General features: G+C 49.1%; 1 protein-coding gene across 2 annotated transcripts in view; it reads left to right on the forward strand.

Moving 5' to 3' along the window:
* The first annotated feature begins 358 nt into the window (after nt 1-358).
* The window catches only part of PSTPIP1 (proline-serine-threonine phosphatase interacting protein 1), a 45,606-nt gene continuing 30,007 nt past the window's right edge, over nt 359-15,957 (forward strand). Inside the window, exons 1-2 of one of the 2 annotated variants that reach the window (XM_016189414.2) lie at nt 359-377; nt 744-877. In XM_016189414.2, the coding sequence (XP_016044900.1) occupies nt 842-877 (36 nt within the window). In that variant the 5' untranslated portion in view covers nt 359-377; nt 744-841. Of the gene's footprint in view, nt 378-413; nt 878-15,957 lie in introns of those variants that run through there. The other variant, XM_060174712.1, reaches the window with a different exon arrangement.

Consider the following 15,957-nt stretch of genomic DNA (forward strand, 5'->3'; position numbering starts at 1 on the left):
TTCTGAAAGTAGACAGTAACAGATGGGAAACAGGCCAATGAGGGAGTGCAGGACAGAGTCCAAAATGGGGACTTCATCTTGTGTTTTCACCTCCTCCCCTGTACAAGTATACTTTCTTCCTGTTCTTCTGACCTCAAGGTTCCAACATTGGGGGGAGGTGGCTTCCTGTCCCAGGGAGAGTCTAAGTGAAGACTTGGGGGGCAGTACCCATGAGACCTCAGGTTAGTCTTCCTTGATGAGTTACTGTTCCCCCCTCCCCTTTTCTGCTCTCCGGTAGAGACTGGCCAGTAGCCTGGGGAAGCAGAAACAGCCAGGGTTGGGGAGGCAGGTGGCAGGCGGGGCTGCACAGGGGCACACAGACGCTCCACTTCCTGTGGGTGAGGGCCCTGCCTACCCGGGGAGCACACACAGCCATCCTGCTCAGGCCCTAGGCTGCCGGTCCAGCCGTCTGCCCACCTGGGCACCGTCTCCTGGCTGGCTGGTTGTTGCCTCCCACATACGGCTGGCACCCTTGCTGGCAGCTGGGCAGCTGGGCCTGCATCCTCCATCACCTCGGGGACGGGGGCTGGCCAGGGGCTGACGGAGGCAGGGATCCGCCCTCTATCCCGGGGCATTGCTCTTCCTCATTTCAAGGCTGATTCAAGCTCTAAGCAAAACTGGTCAAATATTTTCCTTCTCCCTTTGGTCTCAGTCTCTCTTTCTCTCTCTCTCTCTCTTTCTCTTTCTCTTTTTCTCTCTCCAAGTTTGCCCTCAGAAGTGCTGGCTGGGGCCTGGCTCCTAGTGCCTGCAGCTCTGCCTGGGGCAGGAGAGTGAGCTTTGCCCCCCGCACAAACACCGGAGCATGATGCCCCAGCTGCTGTTCAAAGATGCCTTTTGGGTGAGTGGAGACAAAGGGGCTCTGAGCCTGTGAGTGGAGGGGGACTGTGGAGGCTGCTGGGGCAGGCATTTCCCTGCAAGGGATTGGGGTTTGCGCCTCTACTGGAGGTGTTTTTCTCCTAAAAATAGTGATTGACTTTTGGGTTCAAATTTCATGCAGTGACCTGGGCCAATGTCCCCTGAGTTGGAGATGAAGGGGGGGAGGACTGATTTCTTGGTGAACAAGTGGGCACAAGTCTCTGTGGGCAACACAGTGGACAACAAGTCTCTATGTCCCAGGGCTGATTCCCCCAGGAGGCTTGTACAATGATCGGGATCCTTGTACAATGACACATGGGTGGGAGCCTAAAGAGGTGACATCGACATGTGGGGTGGGGGCGGCAGGCTCAGGCTTAGAGACCAGACAGACTTGGATTGGCTCTGCTGCTCAGCACCTGGGCAAGTCATTGTCCTTTCTGCCCCATCTAGAGTGGAGGTAAAGGCTAATAATCAAATGAGATGACAGAATGTTTGCATAAACATGTGTGCTCTACAAATATGACATTGGGTTGTTGGAAAAGTCATGACACATTTTTGCCTAGAAAAACATGTCACGACTTTTCTGGCAGCCCAGCTTAATAAAGCTCTCACGCCTATGGGCATGAAGACGGTTACTCCCCTCCCTGGTAGACTCGGGGGGGGGGTTCCTTCAGGGGAGGCAGAGGGGCAGGGAAAGGCCATGCTCCATTTTTTAAATTCAGTGTGTACCAACCAGGTTGGAAATTTCATTGCCGGTGCTCACGGATGTACAGGGCCCTTACCTGGCATGAACCCCAGACCTTTGTGCTTTCCCCAGCTGTCCTTCAACCTCCCCGTCTTCTCCTCAAGCTCAGGCTGTCCCCTAAGGCTGAAGGGCACAGACCTCTTGGTGCCACATCTACACTGACCTCTAAGGGCAGGGATGGCACTGGCTCCTCTCTGTCCTTACCACTGCAGAGGGCACTGGCCCAGAGAAGCTGAGGGGGGCAGACCTGACAGGGTCCATTCCAGGCAAGCAGGAGGGGAGTCCTGAAGTCTGGGAGGTGATGGGCATCACAGCACTGAATGCTGAGTTGGGGCCTAGGGTGGGCCCACCATCCCCAGGACACAGCTGGGACAGGAGAAGCCCAGAGGCAGGATTTGGGCAGGAGGAGGTGGAAGAGGGCCAGGGTGTGGCAGCAGCTACAGCAAGAACTGGGTACCTGGGGCAGCTTCCTGGGCATCAGCCACCCAAACTCTGTGTAGGCCCAGCCTCCTAATTGGCCCCTGAGCTTGGGCCTCCATGACTTCCACCTGCCTCCTCCCCTCTCACCGCTGCCTGGATCTGGGGTCAGGGTACCACTTCCCCAGGGGAAGGGAAGGTCAGAGCAGGGTAGGGTAAGAAAGAAGGAACCAGAAAACCCCAGAAGACCACTGTCAGCATCACTGCCTCTGGGGGTGCTGATTTCTAATACCTGTCCCCACAGCTGGGCTCAGCCTGTGGTGCGGGACTAGCACTGAGTCCCAGAGAGGAGCCAAGCCATGCGCTCACTGCCACCCGCTCAGTCATTTAGCCCACAAGTCATCTGTGTAGTGGATGCTATTGTAGCCCCATTGTTCAGAGGAGGAAGCCAAGGCACAGAGACCTGGACTCAAACCTGGTTGGGCTGCCTTAGCCCTCTGTCTGCCTGGCAGAATAGAAGTCTTTGGACCCCAGAGATGAAATAGAGGGAAAAGTCTGTCCTTCCTGTGTCCCAGAGAAGAAGATCCAGTGAAGTGGATGGAAACATCGCGATGTTCAATTGACAGACACGTCTGTACAACAGGAAAGCTATAGCACCTAACTGCACTGGGGTGCCTCCCTCCCTGGGTCCCCCAAAGCAATGTCATGAAACCCACAGTCTGGCAGCACGTATGTGGAAATGACTGGCCTTTAGTAACTGAAGGAGGCCTGAACTAGAATCAAGCCTAAGGGTGCTGTAGTTAACCTGAACCCCAGCTTTCAAAGCTGGAGTGAGAGGAAGCCCTATTTCTGCCACTTGTTCACAGGAAGGAGGGGAAGAATGTGAATTTTAAGGAGCTAAGAGCTCGCATTAGGACACATAGAGTGGATCCAGGAGACAGTTTACTGGGCAGATCACAGACTTCACCATGCTCACAGACCTGGGCTAGAGGCCCCAGCTACCACATGGGAGCACTGGGCAAAGCAGAAGCTTCACAAGCTATGTTTCTGTCTTTTCTTCCTTCCTTCCTTTCTTCCTTTCTTCCTTTCTTCTTTCTTTCTTTCTTTCTTTCTTTCTTTCTTTCTTTCTTTCTTTCTTTTGCCTCCAGGGTTATTGCTGGGGCTTGATGCCTGCACTACAAATCCTCTGCTCCTGGAGGCTATTTTTCCCATTTTTGTTGCATTTTTTGTTTTTATTATTGTTGTTATAGCTGTTGTTGTTGGATAGGACAGAGAGAAATAGAGAAAAGAGGGGAAGATAGAGATGAGGAGAGACAGATAGACACCTGCAGACCTGCTTCACTACTTGCGAAGCGACCCCCCTGCAGGTGGGGAGCCGGGGGCTTGAACCAGGATCCTTTTGCCAGTCCTTGTGCTTTGTGCATGTGCGCTACCACCCGGCCCCCATGTCTTTCTCTTCTGCCCTCTGTCTCTCACTATCTACCTGAAAAATAATAAAAATAAGAATAATAATAAATAAAAAGAAAGAAAAAAAAAACCAGAGTCTGCAAGGTCTATGGAGTCTCACAGGTCTGGAGCCCCAGCAAGGCCCTGGTGGCAAAACCAGCAACACTTAAACTTTACTCATGTGAGATGGTGCCCCATAACTTTTAGCTAATGTATGTAAACTCTGACTTTATACCCAAATTTAATGAGCCAGATCCTGTGGCCTTTTTGAAAAAAATAATAATAGTTTAAATAAATATTTTTTTTTTTACCAGATCACTGCTTAGATCTGGCTGTTGTTGGTGCTGGGGACTGAACCTGGGATTTCTTCCATGCAAGTCCTATGTGTCAGTAATGTGCTTTCTACTTGGTCCTTTATTCAATGTGACAGAGTGACAGTAGGGGGCTGAGGATGGAACTTGGGGCCTTATGCTTACAAGGCCCTCTGAGCCCCCACCCCAGCCATGAGCTTGGTGATGCCATCTTTTAACTTGTACACTCCAAAGTGAGTTGGAGGTTGTTGGTTGATAAAAGTAAGTGAAGCCTTTAGAGTAGTTCACAGCTGGCTGTTAGCTGCTGGCCAGGAAGGACGAAGAACAGCTATCGGAAGCCTGCAGAGCAGGTCAGAAGTGGTTGGGGACATTCTCTGGTGGGAGGACAGACTGGTTCTGTCCCTTGTAGCCTGTGTTCGCACTTCTCTCAGTGTGGTCCTGATGTGTTTATTTATAGCTTGCTTTTATCTGTGGTATAGAATTTGAAAGGAGACTACTGGGGGGTGGGAGTGCTGGGGAGCTTTAGTGAGCAGGCCACAGGGTCAGGAAGGTAGAATTTGATTTCTGTTACACGTACATTGGCAGAGAACATGCCTAGCTTTGCAGGAAATCTGTGGTGGAGCCTCAGAGCCAGGTTGTCTGGAGGGGGCTGAGAGCAGCAGGTAACAGAGCTCAGAGGACCCAAAGCTCACACAATCGCTTCAGTGCTTAGTCAAAGAGGCACGCAAGCCCAGAGCAGGTGCCTACCCCAGTGAACATAGTTCTTCAGGCATACTCAGGCACTGTTAGCAGAATGAATGAGTCAGTGAGTGAATGAATGAATCAATGAATGAATCAATGAATGACACATGCCCCAAGGATTCTACTTGCTTTCCTGAGCCCATTTTTTCCTTCATTTCACTTGAATTGTGTTCCATGGACTCAAATAAAAAAAAATTGCTGCTAAGGTGCCAGGTGGTGGCGCACCTGGTTGAGCGCACATGTTACAATGCACAAGGACCCAGGTTCAAGCCTCTGGTCCCCACCTGCAGTGGGAAAGCTTGGTGAGGGGTGAAACAGTGTGGCAGGTATCTCTCTGTTTCACTCCCTCACTATGTCTTACTTCTTCTCGATTTCTGGCTGTCTCTATCCAATAGATAATGATAATTGAAAAAAAAATTAAAAAGAAAACTCTATTGCTGAAATAGCACTGATACATTTCAGCTTTACATCGCTAGAAATGAACACCAGGGAATATTTAGCTCACTTGGATACTGCCCTGTTTTGCCATATGAGCAAGCCTGCTTTTGCACTGGAGGAATCTTCAGTGTTGTGCTTTCTTTTACTCTCTATCTGCCTTTTTCTTAATAAAAAAAAAATAGACACTAGAATATAAATATGAGCAACCAACTATAGGTGCACCTGGTGGAGTGCACATGTTACCATGCACAAGGGCCCAGGTTTGAGCCCCAATCCCCACCTGCAATGGGGGAAACCTTCACAAGTCGTGAAGTAGATCTGCAGGTATCTTTCTCGCTCCCTCTCTAGCTTCCCTTCCCTTTCAATTTCTCTCTTGTCTTATCAAATTAAAATAAATATATATATTTTTTTATAAAGAATACAAATATTTTTGAACAGGACTTCCTACTTGGTGGCCTAAATTGAACCCCTGAACTTCACAGCCACTTCTGGCTGGATGGACAACTGTCTTGATCTCAGGGAAGCAACCGCTCAGAACTGGAGGCCAAGGTTCCTAATAGCTGGACAGGAGGAGGGCAGTGTTCTGAGCCTTGTTTTACTCTCTCTGCCTCACCTCCAGCACATACCCTTCTGCCCATCTGCCTTTGCAAAGATGACTTAGATCCTCCCCTCCCCACAAAGAAAACATTATTTTCAGAAGTTCTTTCAGGAGTAGCTTGTAAGATTCTAGGTTTTAGAAGTGCAGTTTATAATTTCATGCCTATGTAAGTATATGCAACTCACCACTGAAATTCCTGGGCCATCACATCCCCACTCTGTCCCCAACTTTTCTCTCCACTAACCACTATGGTTTTCACAGAGCCTAAGAGTCAGTTTGCTTATGACCATGACTTTGTGTAGGTTGTTTCACCTTTTCTATGGCAAGAACTAAATTCTAGCTTTGCATCCTGTTTTTTTTTTTTTAACCTCCAGGATTATTGCTGGGGTTTGGTGCCTGCACTATGAATTCACTGCTCCTAGAGGACATTTTTTTCCCATTTTAGTTACCTTTGTTGACCTTGTTGTTGACATTACTGTTATTGGATAGGACAGACAGAAATGGAGACAGGAGGGGAAGACAGAGAGGGGGAGAGGAATATAGACACCTGCAGACCTGCTTCACCACCTGTGAGGCGACTGCCCTGCAGGTGGGGAGCAGGCATGTACCGTGATTCTTGCGTGAGTCCTTACATTTTTGTCATGTGTGCTTAACCTACGTGTTACCGCCCAGCCCCATATCTTGTGCTTTTTTTTGGTAGCACTAGTCAAACTTTTTTTTTTTTTAGGGTTATTGCTGGGGCTCAGCACTACAAATCCACTGCTCTGGAAGCCATTTCCCCCCTCAGAAAGATAAGATACCTGCAGACTTGCTTCACCACTTATGAAGCGACCCCCACCCCGGCAGGTGGGGTGCCAGGGGCTCCAACCGGGATCCTTGTGTTGGACCTTACACTTTGCACTACGTGCATTTAACCCTGTCTGCTATAGTCCTCCTCCCGCTCCCCCCAATTGTCAGACATTTTGAATCAAGTGTGGGGAAGTGAATTTACGGCTGTGCATGTATAATACTGTTGTGCCTCCTTCAGCCCAATCTCATTTTCTATTTTAACCAGAGGGTGTGGAGTGAGAGGATACCATTCATGGAATTCTCCTCATTTTTGTCTTTGATGCTCTCATGTGTTGCGGGGGCTTGAACCCAGAGCCTTGTGCATCACAACCATGTGCTCTGGTCACTGAACCACCTCCCAGGCCTCTGGATGATGTTTTAAGAATGGAAATTTAGTTACAGATCAGATTTTATTGATATCCACACTCTACACCTCTCATATGCTGCACCTGCTGTGGAGGGGAGCCACTGGGGTGCTAGAGAGAACACGTAGAAACTTCTCTCTGACGGCTGAAGTAGGGCTTCAGTTTCATCTGGAAACATCTGAGTCAGGCTGGTAGAGGCCATGCTCCCCAAATCCACTTGACAGAGGGAGGTATCACTTCCTGGAGTAGAGAGGATGACTCACTGGGGATGCTTGGGGACTGGGGCTTGTATCCACTCAGCCTCTGAGCCTCTTCTCCTTCCTGGACCCGAGCCTCTGCGCTTCCCCATTTAGTTGGCTACAGAGAGGGCACCAAATGTGCTGACGCTGACCAGCCCCGAGGCTGGCCGCTCTCTACGCCCCCACCTGACAGCCGAGGTCCCCAGGCCTCACGGGGAGTTGGAGGGGTTCATGCTTGCCAGGCACCTGCTCGGTTGCCATCCAGAGAGCCACACGCAGGTTTTCTAGAGACCAGGCCAATGATCAGTGACATCCTAGAAGGAAAGTGGGAAATGAGAGAAGCACCCCGAGCCTCACCACACAGAGAGCTGTGATATCTAGCTCCCTTCCGGAACACCACCCCTACCGTGTTGCACATGAGTCCGTGCACAGTTCTTCCTCGCATTTAGAGATGTGCTTCTTGATTGTGACAAGACACCCATGGTGTAAAACGCACCATCTTCACCCTTGACAAGTGTACTGCTCTGTGCGGGGGCTGGTAGGGGCACATTCAGTTGAGCACGCACATTGCCGTGCTCAGGGACTTGTGTTGGAGCCCATCTCTCTTCCCCACTTATGGGCGAAACTTCATGAGTGGTGAAGCAGTGCTACAGGTGTTTCTCTTTCTCTCTTCCTCTCCCCTCTCATTATTTCTCTGTCCTATCAAATAACATAAAATAAAATATAATAGTACAGCTCAATGGGGCAGCTAGCATAGTGGTTATGCAAAAAGACTTCCATGTCTGAGGTACTAATGTCTCTAGTTCAGTCCCCAGCATTGCCTTAAGCCAGAGCTGTGCTGGTTAAAATACTAATACTACTACAAATAATAATTCAATTAATTAATAAAGCATATGGCTCAGGAGTGTTAGATGTAAACAGAACACGGTGTCCATCCTACCTCATTTTTATTGGAACTGTTGAGATCATGTGGGGGTGAGGGTGTGACTTCCTCATCTTCCAAGCAATGCGGAGATGGTTGCTCCAGCTTATAGGTGGACATGCCATGCTCCGCATTCCTCCCCTCAGGTCTCTAGTCATGGGCCATTTAGGAAACTGTTCTGGCCCGAGTGTGTTGGGCAGAGCTCTGAGTATCCCAGTCTCACCCCTGACAGCCGCTTCTCTTGGGTGCTCCCTGCCAGGGACGGGGCCATCTCTGGCTGAGCAATGGGGGCTGCTTCTTCAGAGTCTGAAACTAGCGTCCATTGCCTGATGAGGCCTCCTCTAACAGAGCAGGAACCTTTTTAAAAAAATTATTATTATTGATTTAATAATGACCAAGACTGTAGGACAAGAGGGGTACAATTCCACATAATCCCTGCCACCAGAGTTACTATCCCATCTCCTCCACTAGAAGCTTTCTTATTCTTTATCCCTCTGGGAGCATGGACTCTGGATCATTATGGGTTGCAGAAAGTGGAAGGTCTGGCTTCTGCTTCTCCACTGAAGAGAAGGAACCTTTTTATGTAGAAGAGGGACAAGGGGATCCTAGAGGAACTGGGAGCAGGTCTGCAGGACTCTGCTCAGACACTGGGGTAGACCCACCACAGAGCAGACCCTGTGCCTTGATGCTGAGGTTGGTGGCTGAGATGGGGCTCCTCTGAAGCAGGTGCCGGAGGTGAGGGGAGCATGGGGTAGGGAGGCCTCTGCTGACAGAAGGAAAGAGGAGGTAAGCTATCTGTCCTGACAGTTCAGCCCTTCGGGACACGGTGCTTCTTGTGAAAAGCAGAGTTGAGCAGTGCCTCTGGTATATGAGTAGGTGTGAAAAGTGGGGCGAGATGCACCAGTGAAACAGCAATATCGCACTTGGATAGTGCACTGCTTGCAACCCAGGTCTGAGTGTGGCTCTCACAAGTGAAGCGTTGGTGCTGAGGTATCTCTCTCTGTCTCTCTGTCTCTCTCTTTGTATCACTATATAAAAGTTAAAAAGAGAGAACAGGTGGTGGCACACCTGGTTGAGTGCACACATTACAGTGCACAATGACCCAGGTTCGAGCCCCGGTTCCCCATCTGCAAGGGAAAAGCTTTGCAAATGGTGAAGGTGTCTCTCTGTCTCGCCCTCTCCACTTTTCCTCTTGATTTTTGACTGTATTAAATAAAGATAACAAAAAGTATTTAAAAAATAAAAATAAAAAAATTAAAGAGGAAAAGAAAAGATAGGAGAGGAGAGGGGAGGAAAGGAAAGGAAAATGAGGGAAGCAGCATAGTTTGCATGGACAGGCCAGGAGGCTGCCGGAAACACACACAGGGAGCTCCTTAAAGTGGGGACCAGTTAGGGGGCAAGAGAAAAGCTGGGGGACAGGCTGAGTGGTAGAGTGTTAGATGTGTGAACTGGGTGAATGGATGACTTTCTAGAAAAAAAAATCAAGCCATGCCATTAAACACAAAAGGGCACACTGATTTTTGAGTTCTGTGGAGATTCATTTCATTATCATCATTTGCCACTAGGGTTATCTCTGGGGCTTGATGAACCCACAGCTCCTGGAGGCCTTCCCCTCCCCTTTTCTTTTCCCTTTTATTTAGTTAATAAGACAGAAAGAAATTGAGAGAGGGAGAGGGGATAGAGAGGGAAACAGAGACACCTGTACACCTGCTTCACCACTTGGAAAGTTCCCATCCTACCCCCACCCCACCCCCACAAATGGACTGGAGGGTTTGAACCCAGGTCCTTGTACATGGTAACATGTGTACTCAAGTGGGTGAACCCGGCTCTTGAACATTTATTTCTCTGGGTCTCCTTGCCTTACACCACCCTCAGAAGAGTGGTAACAGTGCCTGTTTATGGGGTGCCTATGACATGTTGGGTCCTGCACACTTAAATGTGACCTCAAACCCCCTTTGGGGGAAGTGCAGTCCAGCATCCTTCTGCCTACAGCACCTGGTCAGGTCATTGTTGAGTCCCTAGTCACATGTGCAGTGTGCAGGGCAGGGCTTGACACTTAACGCTGCAGAGTGCTGACACCCCTGAATTCAGGGAGGTAGGCTGGCTGCTTCTTTATCTGATTCAGATCCCCACAGAGAGAAGGGTGTCCATGTACCCCAGCCCCTTCCCTTAACAGTGGTTTCTATGAATTTGGAAGTGGTTTTTCTATTTCCCCTTAATTTTTCTGTCAACTTGTCATTAAAAGGAAAACACTTAAAAAGTAACACACACACACACAGCAACATGAAGCAACCCGTTTTCAAGGCAGAGATGGTGAGTGAAGGTCAAACCTTTGCACAGTTAGCACCTGTCTCTTTCACATCCAGACTCTGGGCTCCCTGGTGCCCACCAACAGGAGGTGGCAGTGCCAGGGAAGGGGATTAGCAAGTGGCAGGGGTCTGCGGGTTGCTCTGCTCACTACTCCAGCGTTTATTTCCTGGTCCTTGTGCTCTGTGTCAAGAACAACTTTTGGTTTTCTTCTTGATGGAAAACAAGATCCACCTCCCAGTGACTCTCTGCATGCCAGCCCTGTGGACTGGCACCATTTGCCTGGCGGTTCCTGGGCCCCTGCACAGAGCTTTGGGGGGGGTGATAGCCCAGAAAGGCAGGGTCCTGCTTGGGTTCTGAAGTGTGATGGGGATGGTGGGTGGGCCACAAGCCCTCCAGGGAATGACATCGGCACAGTCGAGGAAGGGAGATTAGGCCAGGCAGGTGTGGAAGCCAGTTCCCTGGCCCTGTGGATTGCATGTGGTTCCTAGGAGGAAAGGAAACCCCAGTAATTGTGAAAGGTCCTGACCAGCCTGACACTTCCTTCTGCTTCTCTGCTCCCTTGTGGGTAGCCGGCTCCTTTCCTGCAAAGTGCCCAGAGCTGTGGGCAACAGAAAGCCAATCCAGCTCCCCAGAGCCGCTGTAAAGTCAACAAGGGAGGGAACATTGCACCAGCAGAAACTTTCTGCCCAGCCTACCAGCAGAATAGGGTGGTGTCTTAAACCCTGTGTGTGCGGGGGTGGGGCTGGTGGGACGCACACCAGAGCTCCCCATCTCCCTGTCCCATTCCTTCCTTCCTCTTCCCACTAGCTCTGGAAGGTTCCTCTCTCCAAGTCCCAGGTCTCTCCCCCCTCTACCCTTAAACAGTCTCCTCTGACACCTTCCCTGGCCCCTAGCCTCCTGTGTGTGACCTTGAAGCTTTAGTTCTGGCTCTGAAATTTCGGAGTCCCCCACTGTGGGACTGCAGGGCTTTGTGATGGGGAGGCCCAGGATGGTGCTAAGGGGCCCACCTCATGCTGCTCACCATAGAGAATTAGCCGACCAGGAACTGGACCCCAGGGACCCAGCTTTATAATTGGATATGCACCTACGATACGAGCCTCATCTGTTGGCACCTCCTATTTCCAGAATGCCTCTCTGCTCACCACTATGTATTGAATCCCCACCCCACCCCCACTCAGTAGAAAGCCAGTCCTTTGGTCTGAAGTTCAGAAGAAGGCACATTTGATTCCTTCCATTGCCTGGTGGGGTTGGCATTTGTACTCCTGGAGAGGATGTGAGTCTGGACTTGGGGGGCTAGTGTGAAAAAATGGCAACTTGAGCAGGCAGGCAAGTGACAGCCTCTTCCGCTGGTGTTGACAGAACACTCACTGTTGGGCAACAGGAAGTGATAGTGACGCTCCAGGGGCTGGAGGCCAGGGTGGGGACAGGGTGACCACATGGAACACAGGGTTTCCCAGCTGCAGAAATGGGAAAAGGGAAACTGAGCAGCATGGGGAAGGAAAGGGGAGGTGACAGACGGAGGCAGGAGATCAGCAGGTTCATAGGACAGCTGGGGGAATTTCTTGATTTTATCTCCTGCCATTCCCTACACTTGTACAAGACTGGGACAGCTGGCCATGGAGCCTCCTGCACTGCCTTCTCCCAGCCTGCATACACCTCAGAAGCTCTGGCCAAAGCCCCTTCAGGACCCATGTCCATGTTCAGTAGTCTGGGAGAGAACTTAGTGTCTTGTTAGAGCATCTTGTGTGTGAGTCAGAAAACATCTACTACTTCTTTCTTTCTTTCTTTCTTTCTTTCTTTCTTTCTTTCTTTCTTTCTTTCTTTCTTTTTTTCTTTCTTTCTTTCTTTCTTTCTCTTTTTTTTCCTTCCTTCCTTCCTTCCTTCCTTCCTTCCTTCCTTCCTTCCTTCCTTCCTTCCTTCCTTTTTGCCTCCAGCTTATCGCTGGGGTTTGGTGCCTGCGCTACAAATCCACTGCTCCTCGTGGCCATTTTTTTTCCCATTTTTGAATAGAACAAAGAGAAATTGAGAGAGAAGGGAAAGACAGAGAGAGGGGAGAAAGACAGACACTTGCAAACCTGCTTCACTGCTTGTGAAGTGACCTCCCTGTAGGTGGGGAGCTGGGGGCTCAAACCGGGATCCTTGTGCAGATCCTTGCGTTCATACTATGTGTACTTAACTCAGTGTGCCACCGCCTGGCCCCCTACTTCTACTGTTTCTATAGGGGAACATGGAGAACATAGGGAATCCTTAAACACACACTTCTCTGATTGGTTTCGAGTTCAGACAGTGCCACCATTGGCATGTAGGAGCACGCCACAGGGAAGCTTCTGGATCCAGTGACATCCACTGTGTTGCAGAGGAAAGACCTCTAAAAGGCTGTAAGTCTCCTGTTACTGGCTGGGCCTCAGACCAAATGACATTCGTCCTTGAAGCTCTGGGGCCCCACTCAGAAGTACTCTGAGGGCTTCTAGAGACAGGAGTTGGGGGGACCAGGGGCATCTGGGGGGATCTTGTACCTGGCACTGTACCAGCTAGTTGAATGCTTGGGCCCACTCCTGGGTCAGGATGGCAGTGCATCCTCAGTGGTACACTCCAGTGAGGGCTTCCTAGTGGGGCACCAGTTGACTGGCCTTCTGGTGACAAAAGATTCCCTTTGTTATATGTGCAGCACCATGTTAATCTGTGGCTCTTCTGCTGGTGTTGACAGACCACTCACTGTTGGGCAACAGGAAGTGACAATGACGTTCCAGTGGCTGGGGGCCAGGGTGACCACATGGAACACAGGGCTTCCCAGCTGCAGAAATGGGAAAAGGGAAACTGAGCCACATGGGGAAGGAAAGGGGAGGTAACAGATGGAGGTAGGAGGCAGGCCACCTCGTCTGAATGTGGCTGGAGATCAAGCAGGTACCTGAGCATCTGTATTTCTCAGTTTCCCAGTGGTCCCAACTACCCCCAGGGAATTGGTGGTGAAGATGACGTTGGGTTCATGAGCTTTTGGGTTCATCTCCAGCCTGCTGCTTCTGGTGTTTACCTTGAACATGACTTTTTTTTTTTTTTGAAGCCAAAGTACTGCTCAGCTCTGGCTTACGGTGGTGCTGAGAATTAAACCTGGAACCTTGGAGACTCAGGAATACAAGTCTTTTTGTATAATCATTATGCTTTCTCCCCTGCCTGCATGTCTCCCCAAGACCTCTTTTGACTCCTTTGTGAATGACAGAAAAGTGAAGGTTGGTGTTTTTTTTTTTTAAAAAAAAAAACACCTTGTATCATTACTTTTAAGAAATTTACCAGTGATCCAGAAGGTGGTACAGTGGATAAAGCATTGGATTCTCAACCATGAGGTCCTGAGTTCGATCCCTGGCAGCACATATACCAGAGTGATATCTGGTTCTTTCTCTCTCTCTCCTCCTACCTTTCTCACGAATAAATAAATAAATTCTTTAAAAAAAAAGAAATTTACGATTGTGGTACATATCCATAAGACAAAATCTATCCTTCTGCATCCCACAATGACCCTGGGTCCAGAGGGTTAAAGAATAGGAAAGCTGTCAGGGGAAGGGATGGGATACAGAGTTCTGGTGGTGGGAACTGTGTGGAGTTGTACCACCCCTCTTATCCTATGGTTTTGTTAATGTCTTTTTTTTAAATAAATAAAAAAAATTAAATATATACATATATATGACAAAATCTATTTCCTTCACATTAAATGCTGTGAAGTGGTTCACAGTGCAGCGTAACCCTCACCACTGCTTCCAGAACTCCTTCACCCTCCTGACTTACAGGAGCTCTATAGCCTATAGGTAATGGTGGCTCCGGCTCCTGCCCCTGACTCCTGCTCCCGCTCTCCATGCTGTCTCCATGACAGTGCCTGTGTTAGGAGTCTCAGGTAAGGAGAAGCAAACAGCATTTATCCTTCCTGTACCTGAATTATTTCACCTAGTATCATGTCCTTAAAGTGCATCTATGTGGTCTTGTGTGTCCGAAATCTGTTCCTTTTTCCAGTTGGGCACTAGTCCAATCCAGACATACACTTCATCAGTCTTTCTGTTTGCCGATGGTCCTCCCCTGGACTACTGTGAATACTACTACTACCAACAAAGACCTGCCAATGTCTGCCTGGATTCCTGGTTTTTTGTGTACTCCTGTGAGTGGAATGACTGGGTTGTGGCAATCCTGTGTGTTACTACTGGAGAAACTGCTAAACTGTTTTCCTCAGCAGATGCTCCATTTTAAAATCTCATCCACAATGCCTGGTGATTTTGCTTTCCTCACTTGTTCTTTTCTGTTTTGTTTTTGTTCAATTCTAGTCATTCTGCGAGGCATGGGTGCTATCTCAGTGTGACTTTAGTTCGCATTTCCCCAGTGACCAATGGTGTTGAGCAACTTTTTTTCCCCCAGTTTGTTTTCTCCTTTTCCCCCTCATTTTTAAAATTTGTGCTTGATAAAAGGTCACAATATTTTAAGATGACAACGTATAGTTCCACTTCATATTCATCACCATATTTCGCACAAGACTTAGAAACAGTTCGCATGCTTCTGCTTTTTTTTTTTTTTTACAAGTGCATGCGTATCAGTTCTCTCGATTCCACATATGAATGAAACCATCCAGTAGCTGTCTTTCATCTCTTCACTTTCTTGCTAAGCATAGTCACCTCTGGTTCCATCCATTTTTGTGGACTTATCGGCCATTTGAATATCTTTTTTTTTCTTTTTCTCTTTCCTTTTTCTTTCTATTATATTTGATAGAATAGAATAGAGAGCAATTGAGAGGAGAGATGGAGAAAGAGAGGGCTCCTGGTGCCTGGTAATGTGTGTGCTCAACCGAGTGAGCCACCACCCAGCTCCTGGCTATCTTTTCCCTAAAAATGAAAAAAGTTTATTGAGGGAGAGAGAAGTGGCAGTGGGCTAGGGCTTGGCATGCCAGTCCTGTGTTCTATCTGCTGAGTCACCAGCTGCAAGAGAAACATCTATTCAAGTTCTTTGCTCACAGAGGAACTGGGTCATTTTCCTGGGCTTCCCAGAGGATCTTGAGCATCTTCATGGAGTTGCCCTTCCTGTCTTCTTCCCTTTGATGTCTAGGCTCCCCAGAGGTCCCCCCCACACACACACACTCTTGCTACTTTTGTAAATAATCACTTTCATATGAAGTCAAGTGAATCTCACATGAAAGAGAGAAGAGGCCAGCTCTGAGGCTCAGGAACTGTGAGGTTGGCAGAGGAGGCTCTCTAAAGGCTACAGGGTGTGGGGTGACAGCAGGAATCCCCTGTAGCTCTAAGCACCCCCTCTCTGTCCCTTGAGCAAGTCCCAGGGGAGGCTTCCATCCTTCACACCTGAAGCAATTCACCATCACAAAGCAGGACCCTGAAAGCCCTACTGGGTCCTGGGGTCCAGGTGATCAACTCACTTTCTAGACTATGAGAGACAGGAAGTAGGAATCCCAGGTAGTGTCATAGCTGGTGACAAGCCCCACTCTCCTTTCTTTTTTAATTATTATTTTATTTACTTATTTATTTTGGATAGAGGCAGAGAGAATTTGAGAGGGAAGGAAGTTAGAGAGGGAAAGAAAGACACCTGCAGCACTACATCACCACTTGTGAAGCTTCCCCACTGCAGCTGAGGACCAGGGGCTTGAACCTGGGTCTGTGCACACTGTAATGTGTGCGCTCAACCAGGTATGCCAGCACCCAGCCCCCTCCTATCTCC

Source organism: Erinaceus europaeus, chromosome 16 (genome assembly GCF_950295315.1).
Source record: "Erinaceus europaeus chromosome 16, mEriEur2.1, whole genome shotgun sequence".
In the NCBI taxonomy this organism is placed as follows: Eukaryota; Metazoa; Chordata; class Mammalia; order Eulipotyphla; family Erinaceidae; genus Erinaceus; species Erinaceus europaeus.